Source organism: Cricetulus griseus, chromosome 2 (assembly GCF_003668045.3).
Source record: "Cricetulus griseus strain 17A/GY chromosome 2, alternate assembly CriGri-PICRH-1.0, whole genome shotgun sequence".
Classification (NCBI taxonomy): Eukaryota; Metazoa; Chordata; class Mammalia; order Rodentia; family Cricetidae; genus Cricetulus; species Cricetulus griseus.
Window position 1 is genome coordinate 109,311,597 of NC_048595.1, and position 19,648 is coordinate 109,331,244.

General features: G+C 39.3%; 1 protein-coding gene across 2 annotated transcripts in view; it reads right to left on the bottom strand.

Annotated features, from left to right (window-relative positions):
- The window catches only part of Mdn1 (midasin AAA ATPase 1), a 137,743-nt gene that overhangs the window by 68,788 nt on the left and 49,307 nt on the right, over nucleotides 1–19,648 (bottom strand). For both annotated transcript variants that reach the window (XM_035439939.1, XM_027403424.2), the window contains exons 27-44: nucleotides 19,094–19,235; nucleotides 16,795–16,929; nucleotides 16,578–16,716; nucleotides 15,908–16,046; nucleotides 15,539–15,666; nucleotides 14,715–14,859; nucleotides 12,889–13,018; nucleotides 12,452–12,670; nucleotides 11,644–11,841; nucleotides 11,027–11,235; nucleotides 10,079–10,201; nucleotides 8,791–8,988; nucleotides 7,177–7,284; nucleotides 6,643–6,831; nucleotides 2,692–2,781; nucleotides 2,340–2,603; nucleotides 1,944–2,205; nucleotides 122–281 (exon numbers count right to left, since the gene is read on the bottom strand). In XM_035439939.1, the coding sequence (XP_035295830.1) occupies nucleotides 122–281; nucleotides 1,944–2,205; nucleotides 2,340–2,603; nucleotides 2,692–2,781; nucleotides 6,643–6,831; nucleotides 7,177–7,284; nucleotides 8,791–8,988; nucleotides 10,079–10,201; nucleotides 11,027–11,235; nucleotides 11,644–11,841; nucleotides 12,452–12,670; nucleotides 12,889–13,018; nucleotides 14,715–14,859; nucleotides 15,539–15,666; nucleotides 15,908–16,046; nucleotides 16,578–16,716; nucleotides 16,795–16,929; nucleotides 19,094–19,235 (2,978 nt within the window). The remainder of the gene's footprint in view (nucleotides 1–121; nucleotides 282–1,943; nucleotides 2,206–2,339; nucleotides 2,604–2,691; nucleotides 2,782–6,642; nucleotides 6,832–7,176; nucleotides 7,285–8,790; nucleotides 8,989–10,078; nucleotides 10,202–11,026; nucleotides 11,236–11,643; nucleotides 11,842–12,451; nucleotides 12,671–12,888; nucleotides 13,019–14,714; nucleotides 14,860–15,538; nucleotides 15,667–15,907; nucleotides 16,047–16,577; nucleotides 16,717–16,794; nucleotides 16,930–19,093; nucleotides 19,236–19,648) is intronic.

Consider the following 19,648-nt stretch of genomic DNA (forward strand, 5'->3'; position numbering starts at 1 on the left):
AAGTCAACAGATTAAAAATACAGAGAACCTCAGTGTGTATGTTTACAGGTAACAAACACATGCCAAGTTTCAGCCAGACCCACTCAGGATTTGTCATCACGGAGCATGAATGGATTCTTACTTGCAGAAGTTAACATTGTCCATCAAAAGCCAATCTCCAGACTTCAGGGCCTGAACTAACATGCTGTCAACCCATTCAAAGCTGCCATGACTCCGGCCGCTGGCTGACTGCAGAAGCTTTACGCCGAAACTCCGGAACTCTTCGACAAGTTTGGCAAAGTCTGTAACATTATAGACAATAAGCACCACACTTAAACACAATGTTAAAGCAGCCATCTGCCCAGGATAACCACAAAACAAATCCAACACTGTTTAAACAGAGATAATAAAATTATGTTCAATATAGACAAAAAGTTTCAATAACTTTCCAAATAGCCACAGACTCAGTGTTGACTCTGATGAATAATGTTAGTGTCTTTCAATTTCAAAAATGTCCAAAGGAAGGTCTCTCATCCACTACATTATAATTCTATATTAAGAATCTATACGCTGACAAAAAGTATAACCAACTTTTTGTCACTCAACTACATTTTCTTTATAGTGAAGAGATCATCCATCCATCCATCCATCCATCCATCCATCCATCCATCCATCCATCCATCCATAGGTATAGTTCACAAATACTTTATAGTTTAGCACTAACAGCCCTGGTCTAGGATTTTTAAAACAGTTATTTTGTTAGAAATGATGTTACACTGGATTCTTGCTTTGAGCAATGAGAACAGACTTTTTTTAACTGGAAAACAGTTAACAGATTTTTAACTGGAAAATGGGACAGAATAAAAGGAAGCACAACACGGTGTACCTGAGAGCAGAGAGGTAAAAACCAAGATGAATCCTACAATTGCTTTTGTAGGAAGCTACAAGAGGGGAGGGAAACCAAAGACACAGGATCTCACTGAATTGAGGTCAGGTGGAACAACTTGAAAGAACAGCAGCATACTTTAAAGGAGGGACTCCTCAGAGAATGTTTTGAAGTCCCTGGAAGAGGACCTGGTGCGTTTGTTTAAATAACCCGCACATCCATATAAAAGTCATCTATACAAAGATTGGGCTGGACTAAAACTGGGTCTCTTCCAGTTGCCACCAGCCCAAGGAGCAACCTCTCAGAAAATACACAGCATTCAGCAAATGACATGAGATGCTTCAGGGTCATGTCACAAGAGTAAAATGCTATTCCTCCTCAGCCCTGAAAAGCATAGAAGCTATCCTAAAAAGATTAAAATAATCCATAGGCAGCTTATTACCTACCAAGAAAAGTTAAATGACTTTAAAAAATAAAATATAGGGGTTGGAGAGATGGCTCAGAGGTTAAGAGCACCGTCTGCTCTTCCAGGGGTCCTGAGTTCAATTCCCAGCAACCACATGGTGGCTCACAACCATCCGTTATGAGATCTGGTGCCCTCTTCTGGTGTGCAGATACACATGGAAGCAGAATGTTGTATATATAATAAACAAATAAAATCTTTAATAAAATAAAATAAAATGTAGTATTTTGCAATTTAAAATCAGTATCTAACATCCAGTCAGATTTCAACACAGAGGGAAAAATGAAAATGCTCATTTTGTGAGGAAGTACTATTAAGTAAAAACAAAACTAAACAAAAAATACTTGATAGTGACAGGTATTATGTATGACCTGTAGCTGAATAAGCATAAAATGAAGAACACAGTTTGGTAACCAGTTATTTTTGTATTCCCCTTTACAGTATTATCAACCTGAATTCCTTTCTTCCAGCATTTTACTTTCAAAGTAAATATTCAAGTTTTGAGTAGCAATCATAACATGTATTAAAAATATGACATGGCATTTCCCAAATATATTCCTATAGACACAAGATAGGAAATGCTAAGTGTATGATAAATATATCATAAACACATACCTGCTTTGGAGTATGAGTTGATTTTATTATTGAGTCGCTGCATAAGTAGCAATACTGCTTCCAGTTTGTTGACTATCTCTATGGTGACACCTTTTCCATCTTCACCAAGACATTTAGGTTTGTATGTCAGAAGGAAATGACTCCAGGCTCGCAACACTACTTCTGTATCATCAGCACTGGTAAGAAGACTGTCCCTTAGCAGTACCCTCACAGTGTGCTCTACTTTCTCAAGTAGTAGTCTCCAAGGTCGGATAATATCAACCTGCAATTTCCAGAGCACAGGAAAAGCCATTGGCCAAAGAGAGAGCATATGTAGTCACTACTAATATTAAAGTTGCCATAACAGGCAAAAAGTTTATTGTGTTATGCCTGGCAATGTAAAAGTATACCAGGTACCTGCTCAAATCCGCCAAGAAGCTCAGTAGTATCCATTGCACTATTCATAGCCATGACCTTTAAGGTGTGGCCAGTAAGGTGTGCCAGAAGCTGGACCAGGCTGGTCTTGCCCACAGAGGCTGGCCCCACAAGGATGACCATCCAACTCATCTGCACACACTTCATGATGGGTTCCAGAGACTGGAAAGACTGGTGTAGGAGTGACAGCGGCCGGTGAGATGGATGAGGAACATAGCTGCTTCGAGAAAGGACTGAGTAGCCGATCTGAAGAAAACATGGCAGTGACATGTAGTGAGGTAGAAGAAACCATGGAAAACTGTCAAGGGAGAAAGGGTTATTCTAGTCTTTTTACCTGAACATCACAGGGAGTGATATGAAATAGTCTAGTCCCCATATACGGCTTGGAATTAGAAGCAAACACATCCTTAAATACAGTGATGATCTAAAGAAAGATAATGGAATGAGAATACAAATCATTATAAATTCTTACCTGATGATGAAATGAATCCTCTCAGAGAACAAGCAGTGACAAGTCCCTACACTTAGACAATAACAGCAAATGCTTTCCTTTCCCTTTGAGTTTTCTCTTACAAACATCACAGGGTAAGGCTGGGTATTGAAGCACATCCCTATAATCCCAGCATGGGAAGGCTAAGGCAGGAGGAACACAAGTTTATGACAAGTCTGGGCTACATAGTGCTAGTTCAGTCTCAGATACATCAAGATCTAGTGTCAAAAACCAAAACAAAAAGCATAAACTATATTAACAACAAAAGTAACGAGCTCAAGAACTGAGTAATAGAGGCAGAGAGGTGGCTCAGTGGTTAAAAACACTGGCTGTTCTTCAAGAAGACCCCAGCTTGATTCCCAGCACTCACCTGGTGGCTCACAACTATCAGTACCTTTAGTTCTAGGGAATCCGATACCTTCTAGCCTCTGTGGCTATCAGTCATGCATGTGATTTAGATATACATGCAGGCCAAGCACCCACACACTTAAAATTAAATAGTAGTTATATGACCTCAAACTACTTGAGATTTCAGTAAAATTATAGTATAAATTAAAACAAAGCCACGGCAGTATGGCCAATCTTGACATAAAACATTTGCTTTTACTTTATAAAAGTATCAGTGAAGCCAGGCAATGGTGGTGCATGCCTTTAATCCCAGCACTCGGGAGGTAGAGGCAGGAGGATCTCTGTGAGTTTGAGGTCAGCCTAGTCTACAGAGTGAGTTCCAGGACAGCCAGGGTAGTTATATAGGGAAATCACATCTTGGGAGAAAAAAAAAAGCATAAATAAAAAACCCATCATGGCGAACATGAAGAGTATGAGGAAATATGTACTAGCTAGAGCACAACATTGCAGAAAAGTTATTATTTCTACTTCATAAATTATTCATCTAATCAATAATACAGACTCCCTGAAACACTGCTTTTAGAAACTAGCAACTACTTGTCTACTGATTTATTTTTAAAGCCTAAGGAGTCTGTGAGACTAGGTAGGAGGAGTTAAAATACTAACAAGCAGCCGGGAGTTGGTGGCGCACGCCTTTAATCCCAGCACTCGGGAGGCAGAGGCGGGTGGATCTCTGTGAGTTCGAGGCCAGCCTGGTCTCCAGAGTCAGTGCCAGGATAGGCTCCAAAGCTACACAGAGAAACCCTGTCTCGAAAAAAACAAACAAACAAACAAATACTAACAAGCACAAAGGAAGAAGAAAAATTAGAATCACACCCAAAATTGTTCCAAAGTTGAAAAGCATCAGAAAATAAAAAAATAAGAAAACCTCACAATCACTGTGGAACAGTGTAAGTGAAATCCTAAGTGTCATGAATAGTCTTGCTGTCAGATACCTCCAGGCGCTCGGCTCACGGCTCACACTAGAGCTTCCTTTCTTCCCAATGTTCTGACACAGTCAACAGAGTAAACTTACCATCTAGCTGGTTTATTTGTTTTTTTTAACAAAAACAGATTCATTTATCTGGGTTTTTAATACCCCAATGTTCACTATTTTTACTTTTCATCATCTTTTATTCAAAGCCCCCTAATTTGCTCAATTAGAGCAATTCTGAAATGGAGGAGTGGGGAAACTCTCCTCAGACCACAGCAAACAACTTGAAAACTGGTGAACATTATAGTTCCAAACAATATACTGTAGGCTGAGTGTTCATTTGAAGTGTTTGTGACCAGAAATATTCTAAATGTCCAGTTCTTTATTTTGCATCTACATAAGATATCTGGTTAATATGAGACTAAACACTCAGATTTCAACAACACTCTAAATATTTAGCATTTGATGTTTTTAGTATGCCCATGGTTTTTTTGTTTTCTTGTTTTGCTTTTTGAGACAAGGATTCTCTGTGAAATAGTCCTGGTTGTCCTGGAACTCACTCTGTAGACCAGGCTGGCCTCAAACTCAAAGAGATCCATCCGCCTGCCTCTGTCTCTCAAGTGCTGGGATTAAAGGTGTGTGCCACCACTGGCTCTATGGTTTCTTTTTGAGAGAGGGTCTTACCATGTAGCCCTGACTGGCCTGGAACTCTCCAAGTAGACCAGGCTAGCTTGAATCAATAGTTAAGCTTGCCTCTGCCACAATTTCTCTGTGTAGTCCTGGAACTTATTATGCAGACCAGGCTTTGAATATAGGATCTGTCCAGCTTTGCCTCCTGAGTGTTGAGATTAAAGGTGTGTGCCACCACAACTCAGCTAGTATGCCATGTTTTGACTGACCTTCCATGTAAGGTCAGGTGTGGAATCTTCCTCTTTAGTACTGCAGCTTTTATTGCATTTCACTGACTTCCTATTTTCAGAGATGCTCATATTGTGAGACTAACAAATTAAACAACTAGCTAATGCCATGTGAACTTTGCAAAATGAAGACTAGCCTAATGTTATGTGAATTATGGAATAATAAAACAGCCAAAATATACTAGCTGAACATTTTATCCTGATGCAATGACTGAAAGCTATTTTGTAGGTAATGAGCTGTCAACATTTGAGTAGTTCTGAATACTATTTATAAGTGAATGTGGGCAATCCAGTAAGAGGGTTATGAAATTCATTTGATTTGTCATACATTCGCATTTCTCCAAAAGAATTATTGCTTCTAATACATGAACTGGTATGCACATCAATTCACTTCCTCTCAGAGACAGACACGGAGCCTGGGGCAAAGAGGAAATGGTGAGGAGGGAGCTGTGTACATGGGCAGAGGCCAGATGTCTTCCCCCATCACATTCCAACTGAACCTAGAGCTCCTGTTGGGTAGCTAAGCTTGCAACCAGCAGTCCTCATTACCACCCCATTCAATGGGGTTACAGGCTGGGGAGGGATTCATGCCTGGCTGTTATTGTGGGTGATGGAATCTCAACTCTGGGCTTCATGCTTGCATAGCCAGCACTCTTAGCCCTGAGCCATTTCTCTCTTCCCCAATAATTCCTCTTTAAATGATGAGATTTAGTAGAAACAACAGCAAGTAAAGCACAGAGCACCTAAACTGGGCCCACCCTATCAACTGCTTCTGTGTCCTCTAAGATTCCAAGACTGACAGCACTTCCTGTCACATCTGTTCTGAATTTAATGAGTAAGACTTTACACAAGCCCAAATGCACAAGAACAAGGTACAGTGAAGCATGCCTGGTGTCTTGCCAGGGAAGGCTGAGGTAGGAAGATCACATGAATCCAGACATTTGTGATCAGCTTGGACAACACAGGAAAATCTCAGTTATACACAAAAGCACAGAAGACTCTAACTGTAAACTAGAATCCTAGTGTCAAGTTCTGTTTTCAAAGGTGTATTTATAGTCCACTTAGATACAAAATATCTTCTCTTGTCGGGTGAAAAACAAAACAGAAAAAAAAGGAAAAACAAAACAAAATTATCTTCTCTTTATATCTACTTATGCTTTCTAGATAAAATACATCATATTTTGACACTGAATTATTAAGAACCTAACAACAAAACCACCTGCAAACTTCAGTTCTGCTGGATTACAGCAATATCCTTGTTTGAACCTAGAAAGAACTGAAAGCCAAGCTCTCTATTATTGGAGGACAATATTGTTTTTATCTACATCATGCTAGAAACAGAAACCAGGCAAGTGCTGGCAATTCTGCTCTAAGGTTTGTGACTATGTATAGACATAGAAGCAAATTGTCTATGCAAAACTGTGCTAGGACAGTGGAGTGTTTCATATGTCCTAGCAATGTCTGAAATGCCAAAGGCATTCATTCTATCTATCTATTCTATCTTCAGAAGGAACTGGTTTTTAGAAAGAAAGATGAATGAAGAAATATGAGACTCACTTTTTCTTTGTCCTCTCTGGTTCTCATTCTTTCACCATAAACTAGAAACACATGCTGACTAGGATCATAGCAGCCAGGAGATTGGTCAACCAGCATCAACTGACACCAGCGGAAAAGGTCTCGGAGGTTGAATTCCCAGGGTCCCCCTTTTTGCCCCCATTTCTTCTCAACAGTCACTTCATGATCAATCTAGAAATAAAACATTCTTATTGAATATCAATCCTATCAGGCACTGCACTATGTACGTTATAACAATAAATATGTTACATATACATATAGGACCTAAAATGGAAATTACTAGGTTTGATTCAAATGATTCCTCCTAACCTAAACTTCCAAATGCCAAGAAGACCCTTCAAGCATCACTGCTTTGCTTCACAATGTAGGAAAGATATAACCATCAAAAGAGTAGCTCACATTCCACTACAAACTTGCAGAAATTCTACATTTCTTTCATCAGACTGGTAATTTGGTAGTCTTGCTCTGAGGAAATGATGGTTCAAAAGAGTAAGGAAAACACAAGTTGGTACTTACATGGTTATTGAAAGCTACCATTTTCTTAACAATACTTTTGTCAATGGCTGGGAACAAAGTACTGGCAATGAACTCCATGTCAACTACCGTAAGGGGATCCACAAAGACCTGTAAGACCCAAACATCACATAATATCAATGCTTTTCTTTAGAAAATGACACTCCTAACATGCTGTGTGCTAGTTCTACTTAGTACTAAAGAACAATAGTTGAGTTTTTAAAATGTCTTGCAATGAAAAACTATAAATTTCAAAATATAAAAAATAGGCTAGGCTTTTAAGCTTTATCTAGTAAATTAAAGAAAAGAGACCCATGAAATTCACTTTTAGATTGCATTTGTTTTCAAGAATTTCCTACAAGTATTCTTAAATACTTCAGATTCAGATAGTATGGACATGATTGCTATAGAATTCACCCAACTTTTCTATGTGTGACAATTTTCATAATAAACATTTTTTTGAAACTTTTTAAAGATTTTATTTATTTATTATGCATATAACATTCTGCTTCCATGTATATCTGCACACCAGAAGAGGGCACCAGACCTCATAACAGATGGCTGTGAGCCACCATGTGGTTGCTGGGAATTGAACTCAGGACGTCTGGAACAGTAGTCAGTGCTCTTAACCTCTGAGCCATCTCTCCAGCCCATAAAACATTTTTTAAAGATTTATTTATTTATTACATATACAGTGTTCTGCTTACATGCCACAAGAGGGCACCAGATTGAATTGCAGATGGTTGTGAGCCACCATGCTGCTGCTGGGAATTGAACTCAGGACCCCTGGATAAGCAGGCAGTGCTCCTAACCTCTGAGCCATATCTCCAGCCCATAAACATTCGTTTTTAAAAGTTAACTTTATTATTTTATGTGCATTAGTGTTTTGTCTGCATGTATGCATGCATGTTTACCACATTTGTGGCTGGTGCCTGTTGAGGTCAGAAGAGGATGTCAGATCCCCTGGGACTGAGATGGTTATGAGCAGCCGGGCTGGGAATCAAATCAAGGTCCTCTCCAAGAGCAACCTCTGCTCTTAACCACTGAGCCACCTCTCCAGCACAATAAACATGATTAAATGATACTCAGAAAATTCTTAACCATCAGCAAACAGGGTATTAGAGGTAACATCTAATGATAGATGGAGGGTTACTGGTTTTTATTCGTACAAGTTTTCTTTGTTTGTTTGTTTGAGACAGGGTCTCACTGTGTAGTCCTGGTTGTCCTGGAGCTCACTATGTAGACTAGGCTGACCTTGAACTCACAGAGATTCACCTCTCTCTGCTTTCCAAGCACTGGGATTAAAGACATGTGACACTATGCTCATCTCATGGCAATTTTGTATTCTCAAATTTTAATCCTGAAATATATTACTTTCATTACAAAACCTGTAAAAGTTCACCACTTGAAATCATTAATGACCAGCCTCTATGCCAGAGCATAATTTTGAAATCCTTTTAAGGGCAGTAACCTTCTAAATGGTAACACACTAAGGTCTCCAGGTCACAGTACAGACAGGAAAAAGATAGGGAAGGGGTGCCATTCAGTATGGCCTCTATTATATACACAGTGGATATGCTAACATCAACTGGTTACTAGGGCAGCAGGGAATCTTACCTGAGTGAATCTGTTAAGGAAAGACTTAGGCAAGCCCTTCCTCCCGCCTCCTTGTCTAAAGGGATTCTGACAACCAAAAATCCTGGTCTTTTCATGCTGAACTTGAAAGCTCATGCCTAGCTCTGGCACATAGATTTCTCCTCGATGATCAAAACACGCATTGAGGCCTTCTAGTACGGACTGAGAAGCTAGGTTGAGCTATTTGGGAGAGAAATTGGAAGTATCTGTTTCATTATTTCAGTGTATAGCCATAACAAAAGACAAGCAAATAATTATAGCTAGTAAAGTAAAATAGGTTTTCTTGATTAAAGTCAGAGAAACTCAAATCTTATTTTATTTCTCATATACTGTAAAAGATTTGGGGTATGCATAAATATTATTACATAATTTATATTTATATATGTAATTGTGTAAATATGCATAAATACAAAGCCTATATATGGCTTTAATTTCTTTTATATTTATTTATTTTATGTGCATTAGTGCTTTACTAGCATGTATGTATGTGCACCACATGTGTCCCTGGTGCCTGCTGAAGTTCAGAAGCTCCTGGATCCCTTGGAACTGGAATTATAAATGGTTGGGAACCACTAATGTGAATACTGAAACTGAACAGCAGCTTTCTCAACCACCAAACCATCTATCCTACCCCCATATAAGTTTTTAAGTAATATAAGGAAATATACAGACTAAACTTATCTTTGAACATGTTTAATTATGTGGATTATAATGAACTTCCACTGGTCTCTGTAACAACACGGTCAAATACTGAACACAAACACAAAGAGGGTCTACAGAGTTAACTTTCACCAATAGTTTTGTGGCATAAAGAATGAAAAGAACAAACTAAAAATAGGCCTACAGATTCTGAGTCAGAGCTCACAGATATGAGACATGAGTGGCCTTTAGATAACACTGAAAAAGTAAGTGGAAGAATGTACATCAATAAAATGTAATCATCTAAGTGATTTCTCCCAGAACCTCATCATGTCTTACGAGCAAGGCTAAGTCCTCTGTATATTCCCAAACAGAAAGTTGCTCTAAATTGGTATCCAAGCCCATAACGTCCTGCAATCCCTGGGTGCAAGCTTGAATACAGCCACTGTGGCCTTTAGCTTAAACCTAAGCTTTCTCTTTTGTTGAGTAATAACTATTCTGACCAGCCCACCTCTCGAACCATGGGTATCTGCCCCAAGCAGCAGGCAGCAAATCAGTTGACTGATTCTCACAGAAACCTCCCTTTGTCCTCTAGGACCATCTAGGATCCCATTTTGGTCCTGATGCTCACCTCATCCAACACGACCCAATGGCCTGCTTTCAAAGCTGACAGCAAGGGCCCATCACACCAGGCAAACTCTCCACCTTTGCCACCCTCAACAGGTAGATCTGCTCCAAACAGATCAGTTATGTCCTGTAAAAAAGTTCACACTGTTATCAAATTAAAAACAAACACAAAAGAGAAAAACAAATCTCCTGGAACCTAAAGCCCTAATTCTAAAATGATAGATGTTTGGGTGGACATCATACAATATTCCCTGACCCTTTTTTCTTTTTCTGTAGTGTCCCAAACATTTGGGACTCTACCAGAAGCCTAAGCATGCCCCAAGAATCTCCTGATCAAAATGCACCAAGTATCAATCAATCTCCTTGAACAGACACGTTCAGATCATTAGTTCTTTGTGGAGATTAATTGGTGAGCTTTAGCACAAACATTAGCAAAAGCAGTACCAATCAATGCTAGGGCCTTGCTCCCAGATCCCAATCAATGTTTCATCTCTGTCCCACATGTTCATTAAGACTTTTAAAAAGTTACTTTAAAGACAGGCAGTAGTGACATGTGCCTTTAATTCCAGAACTCAGGAGGCAGAGGCAGGTGGATCTCTCTGCGTTTGAGGCCAGTCTGGTCTACACAGAAAGTTCCAGGACAGACTCCAAGTTACTTTACTTCTAAGATTTTTGAGAAAGGAGAAAAAAAAAAAATTAAATGGTACATTAAATACAGAAATGAGTAGCCCTTTGTCAAAAAAAAAATGGAATTAAAACATCTAAATAAGAGAAGAATATTGCAGGCCATGAAGAGTGCACAAGACTTAGTTTGCATGTTTCTGTGATACTTATCACCACTATGACATGGTTTTGGTGCTAAGAGTCCTGATTTTTCACCAGGAATCTTTATAAGTAGATAAACAATCCTACCTCTCTTTATTCATTGGCATTTTGGGCTGCCTTAGCTTACCGTCTGTTCTGACAAGTTGATTCGAACCAGGGTATTTCCTGAAGCCTTTGCTAATGCAGCCACCAAACTTGTCTTGCCAACACCAGGTGAACCCTCCAGGAGAATGGGTTTGTTCAGTTTAGCAGCTCTTAAGAGCCTTTGGGCATTCATGGCTGTGGTGCCTGCACTGAGGGTATAGTCAGAAATACTGTGCCCATTCAGGACAGGTCCTTAAGAAAAGAACAGAAGTAATATCTGTTATCTCGCACACTTCAGTTCTCATTTAACCATTAATTCATCTACACAACTCAACCAACAGACATTTTGTAAGTCTCTGTACAAATGCCAGGCCATATGGCAGATGCTAGCAGAGGAATACTGAGGAAAACTACCAGCTATGAAGGATTCACAAAAGCATTTTTGTAAAAGAAAAAAAAAAAAAAAAGGATAGATTTATAGTTAGGATGCATTGTTAAGACAACAGGACTATGTAGTTCGTTTATGGGCTTGCTAGCTTTAGTGGGGTTAGAATTCTGCCACACGAAAAATAATTCTGAGTAACACACAAAATAGGTTCTAACATAGCATTTTTATAATCCACAGGAAGGGAATAATCACTTATTTAAAACCACTCTTACCTTTTGGTATAAAGAATGGATGTACTCCCCAAAGGTCATCTACATCAGTGAATTCTTTGGGTTTGAGTCTATCATAGATCTTCAACTCATCTTTCTGATATTCTGTCAGCTGGACTACCTTGGAAAGTTTCTTTATTAGGAATTTCAGACATTCTTCCCGAGCCAAGAGGGCAGTACCAAACCCAGAGGAAGTGACCCCTATAAGAGAGGGAGCAGTACCATCAAACCCACTGTGATCAGGGAGAGCTTAGACATTTTCTGAGGAAAAGGACCTCAGCAGAGGCTATTCAGAGTTTCCAATATAAAGAAGCCCTAAAGAAAAAGGAAGAATGCACATCAAACATTCTCCCCAATTTATACACCATCAATAAAGCAGCCTTTTTAGGGATGAACTGACATTACCCAATCACAAACTGATCTGGAGACAATATATAGTACCAATAGTATTATATGTGTGTGTTTGGGCAAGAGGATGTGCACATGTAGCATAGCACATGAAAAGAGGTCAAAGGACAACTTGTGGAAGTCAGTTCTTTCCTTCTACAATGTGGTTCAAACTTAGTTCATTACTCTTGGTGATAAATACATTTACACACTGAGCTTTCTCATTGGCTGACCACTTTATTTAGGACCTAGTTTACCTTTGAAAAGTGCCACCTTTTTCAAGGAATATGAGGAGGAAAATGGACTATCCTGACTGTTAGAAATACCCAATTAAAGTGATTTTAAAAATATATAATCTGGTTTTGCTTCCTTTCCCCACTCTCCTCTATCTTGACAAGCCTACTGTCCCCAAGAGAAAACATACCAGAACCTATTCCGTCTATATACACCAGGCAGGCGGCATGGACAAAAGATGTCACAGTAGAGATGGTCTCTAGTCTTTTCACAGCTGCTTCTGCCGCCATTGAGTTCATGAAGTTAACCCAAGACAGAATATCTCTGATACTGACTACACACTTTCGTCCAAACTCCTGGTGGGTCAGCCAGTCAATGAAATCCAGCATCACCTCAGCTATGCCAGCCCCTTAGAATAAAGCAGAAGGAAGTGTTTTCTATGAAACATCCCAGAATACAGGAGATAGGTAAATACTGTATTTCCCACAGATCTACTGGACTCTTATTTTTGCCTCTTTCATTTTTATAACACACTGACTATATATACAATTAGTTCTCCATAAAAACCTTATCCCTCCCCCAAACAGCCCCCTTCCAAACCATCACCAGCACAACCTGCACACTCACCTTTATGACCTATTCTGCCTAGAGACAATCCTGGACGGAGATTATGATTGATTATTTGAATTAAATCTTCGCGCCTTGTGCTTTGAGGACACCATATTTCTGTAAACCGGTTTCTTAAGGCAGGAGACAGCTATAAAGAACACAATGGCTAATGAGAGTTAAAAACTTTAAAGTAAGGAATTAGTCCTATGAAAACATTAGCAGTGACTCCATCAAATACTAGATTCCTCTCTTATTCCTTCTGCTAGTAGATACAGTTTAGTGGATACAGTCTAGTGGCTCCCTGAACACATGCCACAATACTCATCTCTACAATCCCCTCATGCTGGCATTACCAACGCGGTCTACTGATGTTATGCAGAACCTCAAGGCCATAAGGAGCAAGTGGTTGCAATGACAGGATTCTAGTACTAGTCAATCCCTTTACTTTCTATTCAGTTATACAACTATCTTCCCATAGAGCAGTGCTGGCTCAAAGTGAGAAAATAAAGAGGCATGCATCTCACCTCCATACAACAAAAATTTGTTTTACTTTTGCAGTGAGACAGCTTCTACTACTATCTATATTCTATTTTCCCTTTTCAAACTCAGAACCACTGATGACAGAAGTTTGTAGTGTTACAGGTGCAGAGTTACTCATTTGTCATCAACTTCTCAGTAACCATCATCTATCTGGTTTATTACTCAGGGATCAAGAACAATGTCTATACCAAAGAACAGCTCACCTAGGTTCATGTTTCTCACATTCACACTGCCCCTCTAGATAATCAAGGGCTTTATTACTTGCTCTATTAGAGACACAAAAGCCAAAGGTAGCTTCCTCTTAGGTAAAAGATAGCCACTTTGTGTTATGTAAAGCATAAGCTAACCTGGAAGGCAAGTTAACATAAACAATCTTTTTGCTGTTGTTATTGGGGACAGGGGAGTTGTTATACTGCAATTCTTTATTTCCCATAATTAAGTCAGTTGTTTCTATAAGATTGCCATATAGTAAAAGCATGACAGGATAGTTCACAGGACACAATGGTCTTAACCTGGAGGAGAGGTATAACAGGCAGTATTTACTGACACCTATATTACGTGTGGTTGCAACTGATACCTGACCAGGCACACAATGCTGCACTTCTCACCAAATAGTTCCCTGAGCTTCTGAAATCACAAGACTCTTGGTTCATGCCTGATGCTAATCACAACCTTCTGAAGAGAAGGAACTGTTCTTACAATGTTGGTGATTCACATTACTGGTAAGAGAATAAACATGTTCTATCTATAAAATTATGTGCCCATGTTGGCTTCAAGATTGTTGTAGACCTATTTCCAAAATGCTGAGATTCCGGACACATACAACCATGGCTAACATTGCTGTGACATCTATTTGACACTTTGCAATCACTCATAAGACCATTCTAGCATTTTAAAAAGCAAAGTTCTATCTGCACATGGTGGCACATGTATTCCCAGGAGGCTGAGGGAATGAGTTCAGGAGTTTGGTTAATCAGACTCTGTCTCAAACACAAACACATCTTTCAAAGCAAGGTATAAACCAGAATAGTTAACTGCCAGACAGTGAGAGCAACTCATAGTAACAAGTCAGTGAAGAGAGAAATTCATGACATCTAGGGGATATAGAGTGAAATGGGGAATACAGAAATGTCTGTATGGTTTTTCAATAATAATGATTGTAATTATACATACATTTTTATGAGTTTATAATCTAACACTGAATTGTTAACCACTATACAAATGTAGTACAACATACTACATTTATGGATGTCCGTAAGCTGAAATAAAAAACTAAACCAACCTACTTCAGGAAGCAATTTTACCTCTTTTTTCCCAAAGTCGCCCCCGGGGTTCATGGTTGCTAAGATTCGGAAATGTTTCCCAGCAGTCAAGAGCTCTACTTCACTGTCCTTATCATCTGGGCTGCCTTTCTCAGCCAATACCAGAGACTTTTCCACTTCAAGGACACTAAAAGAAAAATTGGAAAAAAAAAAAAATTAAGGAAAGCTTATGCACTATATTGTATGGCCGTCAACATTAAATGGTGTCCAGTCATAAGCTGTGTAATGGAGTCTCATTATATAGCCTCTTACACACACACACACACACACACACACACACACACACACACACACACAGAGGGAGGAGTCAGAACATAACTTCTGGGCGTTGGTCCTTTTCACCAATGGGTTCACAGGGACCTTACCCAGAGCCATTTCACTAGCCTAGGAACATACTTTTGAAAAAAAATCAAAACAATTCTGACACCTCCCCCCCCCCCACGTATGGAAGGCCTCACCCTCCCTGGGGAGCAGAAAGGATATGTGATAGGTAGGGTTTTAGTTTGGGGGGGGGAGTGGGAACTGGGAGTGACATGTAAAACAATCTTGTCTCTAATTCAAAATTTTTTTAAAAAAAGATGGAAAAAAATCATTGTAACTCAAGCTCATTTGGTTTTAACACTATCACCCCACAGATAGTTTCTGATTACTGAGAGAAAAAAATAAAACAAACAAAACAACCATCTAATCCTGAAGCCAAAACAACAGTGACTCCTGCACACTCCATCATTTCCTATGTGCCAATAGTGGGTAATTAATAAACACAAGACACCAAAACCAGGTGAAAAATTCATCACTTATGTCACCTGTTCAGTCTTTCCAGGACAGAGTCATCAGCCAATGAGATCTCATCTAAGAGGAAAAAGCTGTCCTCCTTCATGGCCAGAACCAGTGGTCCATCATGCCACTCAAAGAGTTTTGTGTCCATTTCTTCCTATGGTTTGGAAAAGAAGCAGGAGGAATTAAATACAAACATAGCTAGATGTCTGAGGTAAAACCCATATTCATCAAGAAGCAAGGGTCTAAGACTGGATCAAAAATTTGTAACGACACCCTATAAACTAGTTAGTATAAGTATGTACACATTCATAAATCTGAATCAGGTCTTCAACTAAGAATCCAATTTCACAGTTCTTTAAGTAAATAAACATATCAACACTTGCTACTAGACAAACCTTGTCATTTGGCTTCTGCCTCACTGGCCTTAAGCCTCCCAGAAAGTCTGATGTCTCCATGTTTAAGTGGCAGTTGACCGAGTATAGTTTCCGATTTGCCAAGGCTGCAAACATTTGGCAGACCGTAGTTTTCCCACACCTACAAAAATTTACACCAGATTAATAAGTAGCATAAGTTCCAACTACATAGCCACAGGCATTGTATCAGCAAGAGGTTGCAGGACTCCTGCAACCCAGGCTCACGTTGCTCCTCTGTATAACAGTGTCCTCCCAAATCCTTTGTACAGTAGGCTATGAACTACACATACTTCATTCTTTTAGTTCTAACAACAGCAATCAAGGGAGAGGAAGAAACACAATCCTTATAAATTCTCAAAGAAATACTAGCAACCTCTCTCCTCTACATTTAAAATAATAAATGGATAAAAATAGTTCCCAATGACATAACAGGAAAAAACACTTGTTCCCAAAAGCAAAGGATTTACTACAAAGGTGAAGAAATAACAGATCTTGCTTTTAACGAAAAGGGAGGAAGAAAAGAGAAAGAAGACAACAGAGAGAAAGAAAGGAAAACGGAACTCCTGAGTGCTTCATCTAGCCCTGCAAACATAACCCAACCCCAGAGCAGTAACCTGGGAATTCTCAACAAGCTATGGCTTCAGAGCCTTACCCAGTGTCTCCAACCAGCAACACAGGTTCACCAAATTCCAGTGCCCTGCCCACAAGCACTGCCAGTCTCCGCATGCCTTCCGTCCACACTACGTGGCTGAACTTAGACTCCAATAGACTTGACTGGGTAGACGATTTACCTATCAAAGCAGAATAAAACTGTAGGCTCTAATGAGCACAATTTTATTGGTGTTCCTATGGTGTTTGGGTCTACTCACCCAGTAACTTCAGAACATTTTCTTTGGAGAAAAGAGACTGAGGACACAATTTTTTCTTGAAATGTTTTTCAAGGACTTCTTGAATGACATCAGCTTCCTCCTGCTTCCTGACTCTGCCCGCGAGAAGCATGAAACCTGAAGGTGGAAATGAAGGAACAATTAAGCATCTGGTAGTACTAGTGAAGAATGTTGAGAACATGAAGTAAGAGTAACTTTACCCAATGCTGCTGGAGCAGGGATCTAAAGAACCACCTTAAAAACCTAGAAGAGCCTAGTATACCAACCACAAGCTAAAGCCATGCCCCAACAATGTGATTATCAAGTATGTCAAACATAAATGAGCAAGTGTGTATACCAAAAGACGTATATGAATGTTCACAGCAGCTAACTTTATAGCCCAATTAAATGATCCAAATGTCTAGGAATAAGAGTTATTGCCTTATGATGGGTTGCCATATAGTTTTAAGGAAAAAAGAGGACTGGTTCTTCTGTAAATACAGTCAGAATTAAAGTGTACACACTCTAAGATCCCATGCAGGTGAAGCTCATGTGAAAATCAGAAGTGGTTATCTCCACTTACAAGAGAAAGAAGTCAGGCATTGTGGCACAAGCCTGTAATCTTTTGAAATGTGAGTAAGATGAGTTTAGGCCAGTCTGCCTACAACAAGTCCCAAGGCCTATGGACTACATGAGTCCCTTCCTCAAACAAACAAATTCATGGAAGAAGCTTCTGAGATTTGGGACTACTCTAAATCTCAGTGTAAGCAGTGACTTACAAGGATATATACACAGATAAAAACGCTTCATCATGTGTTACTACTTTAAAACAAAAGCATAAAAATTATGCACTCAGGCTAGCCTCAAACTTCTAATCCTCCTGCTTCAGTCTACGTGCTAGGATTACAGCACACTGGTATTGTCAACGTCCACAAGAGCATCATAATCAACAGATTGTTAATTGCAACCTTTAACCAATAGAACTCCCAGAAATGTCCAGCCACTGGGCTAAATTGGTAGGCCTAATATCTTGCCCACCTTGGCTTGTCCTTTCCTACAATCCTGCCCTAAAATCTACCTTATATTCCAAAAATAACAGATCTGATTGATAAACATTTTTAATAATTTATTTATTTTGTTTCATATGCATTGGTGTTTGTTTGTTTGTTTATTTATTCATTTATTATGTATGCAGTCTTCTGCCTGCATGCCAGCAGAGGGCACCAGATCTCATCTAGGGTGGTTGTGAGCCACCATGTGGTTGCTGGGAATTGAACTCAGGACCTCTGGAAGAACAGTCAGTGCTCTTAACCACTGAGCCATCTCTCCATCCCCGATAAACATTTTTTGACAAGATTCAAAATAACTCACTCTTAAGCAGCAGGAAGCTTTCTTACTGTTGACAGGGCACTGTGTTCAATTCTAGGAAAATGATCAACCAGGCCATTGACTAATATTGCTTAACTGTACCCACTTCTTATCCACAAAAAGCTCATTAGTTCCTATGACAGGAGTGAAGACACTAGAATGTGTGTCTCTTCCCATGCCCCAGCCAGGTCTTCCAGGCTGAATAATCTCCTTTCTTATTTCACTATTTTTTCCACTGGGGAGTTTGAATGTAAGCGGCCAGGACTAACCTTCTAAAGGACCATCCTCCCCAAGCTGGGATCCTGTCCCATGACTCTGTAATAACAGGACTAATCCCCAGCAAGCCGCCATCTTAATACAAGAGGGGGAAATAAGGAACTCTCACAGACCAATTTTATTTATGCTCCTTACTTTTAAAAGGCCATATTAATGATCTACCAAACCAGAAGAGTATAAAATGCTTTCTTTGATTAATGGCAAATAATATATAAATCCTTTCCATGAATTAAACTAAAATAACCAGACCAGAGTTTGGACTATCTTTGGTTACCAGACCAAAGCTAATAAGCTACCAATCTCCTGTGTAATCCCTAAAAGTAGCCATGTTACAGCCTGCCTTCCACACACACCCACTTAAGCTAGGGTTAGAAAACCCACAGAAGCTAGGCATAGTGGTGCATGTCTATAATCCCAGCACTCACAGGCGGTGACAAGAGAATCATGAAATTACAGAAGAGCCAAAGCTGAAAAGCAAACCCCAAGCTTAAAATAAAACCACAAGTAAGTAGAGGCCTATGACTATTCACAAGAGCAACAAGAGCTGAGGGAGAAAGGCTACTTCTGCAACAAGTGAGAAAATTAATGTACCACGCACAATTTAGAAAGCATTTCTTTTAATAACACATCTGGCATCATTTTATGATTTAAAACGTACCATCATTGGCTAAATGTTGTAGCCAATCATAGTCCTTCTCAGTCTGCTCAGCCAATCTGTATCTTTCAGCCCATCGGAACAGATCTCGAAGGGCAATAAACCCCTGCTTTCCAGCAAACACCGAGGAACGTCTACGGTAGGACTATTAAAGTATAAAAACAAATAACTGATTCTTACTATACTAAATAGAAAGCATGAATTATATCTTACATAAATTTCTTAACAAATTCATTTTAGTAGATTGAACTTCTCAGAAATGCAAATGACCTACAATTACCTGGAAAAAAAAATGTTCAAACTAATATGCAAAAGCAATAAAGAAATTCCATCTCCCATATAGAATAAGAGAATAACTTAAATAGCACAAAAGATAAAAGAAAATTGGGGCTAGAAGACAGTAGAACACTTCTGATGCAAAAGGGGAGAAGGATAAGGGTTAAAGTGGGAAAGAGAGCAGGGGGCATGGAGAAAAGAAAGGATAGAGACTGGGTTAAACCAAAACTAAAGATTCATGAAAGTCCCTTACGGAAAACAACTACTTTGTAAATAATTACA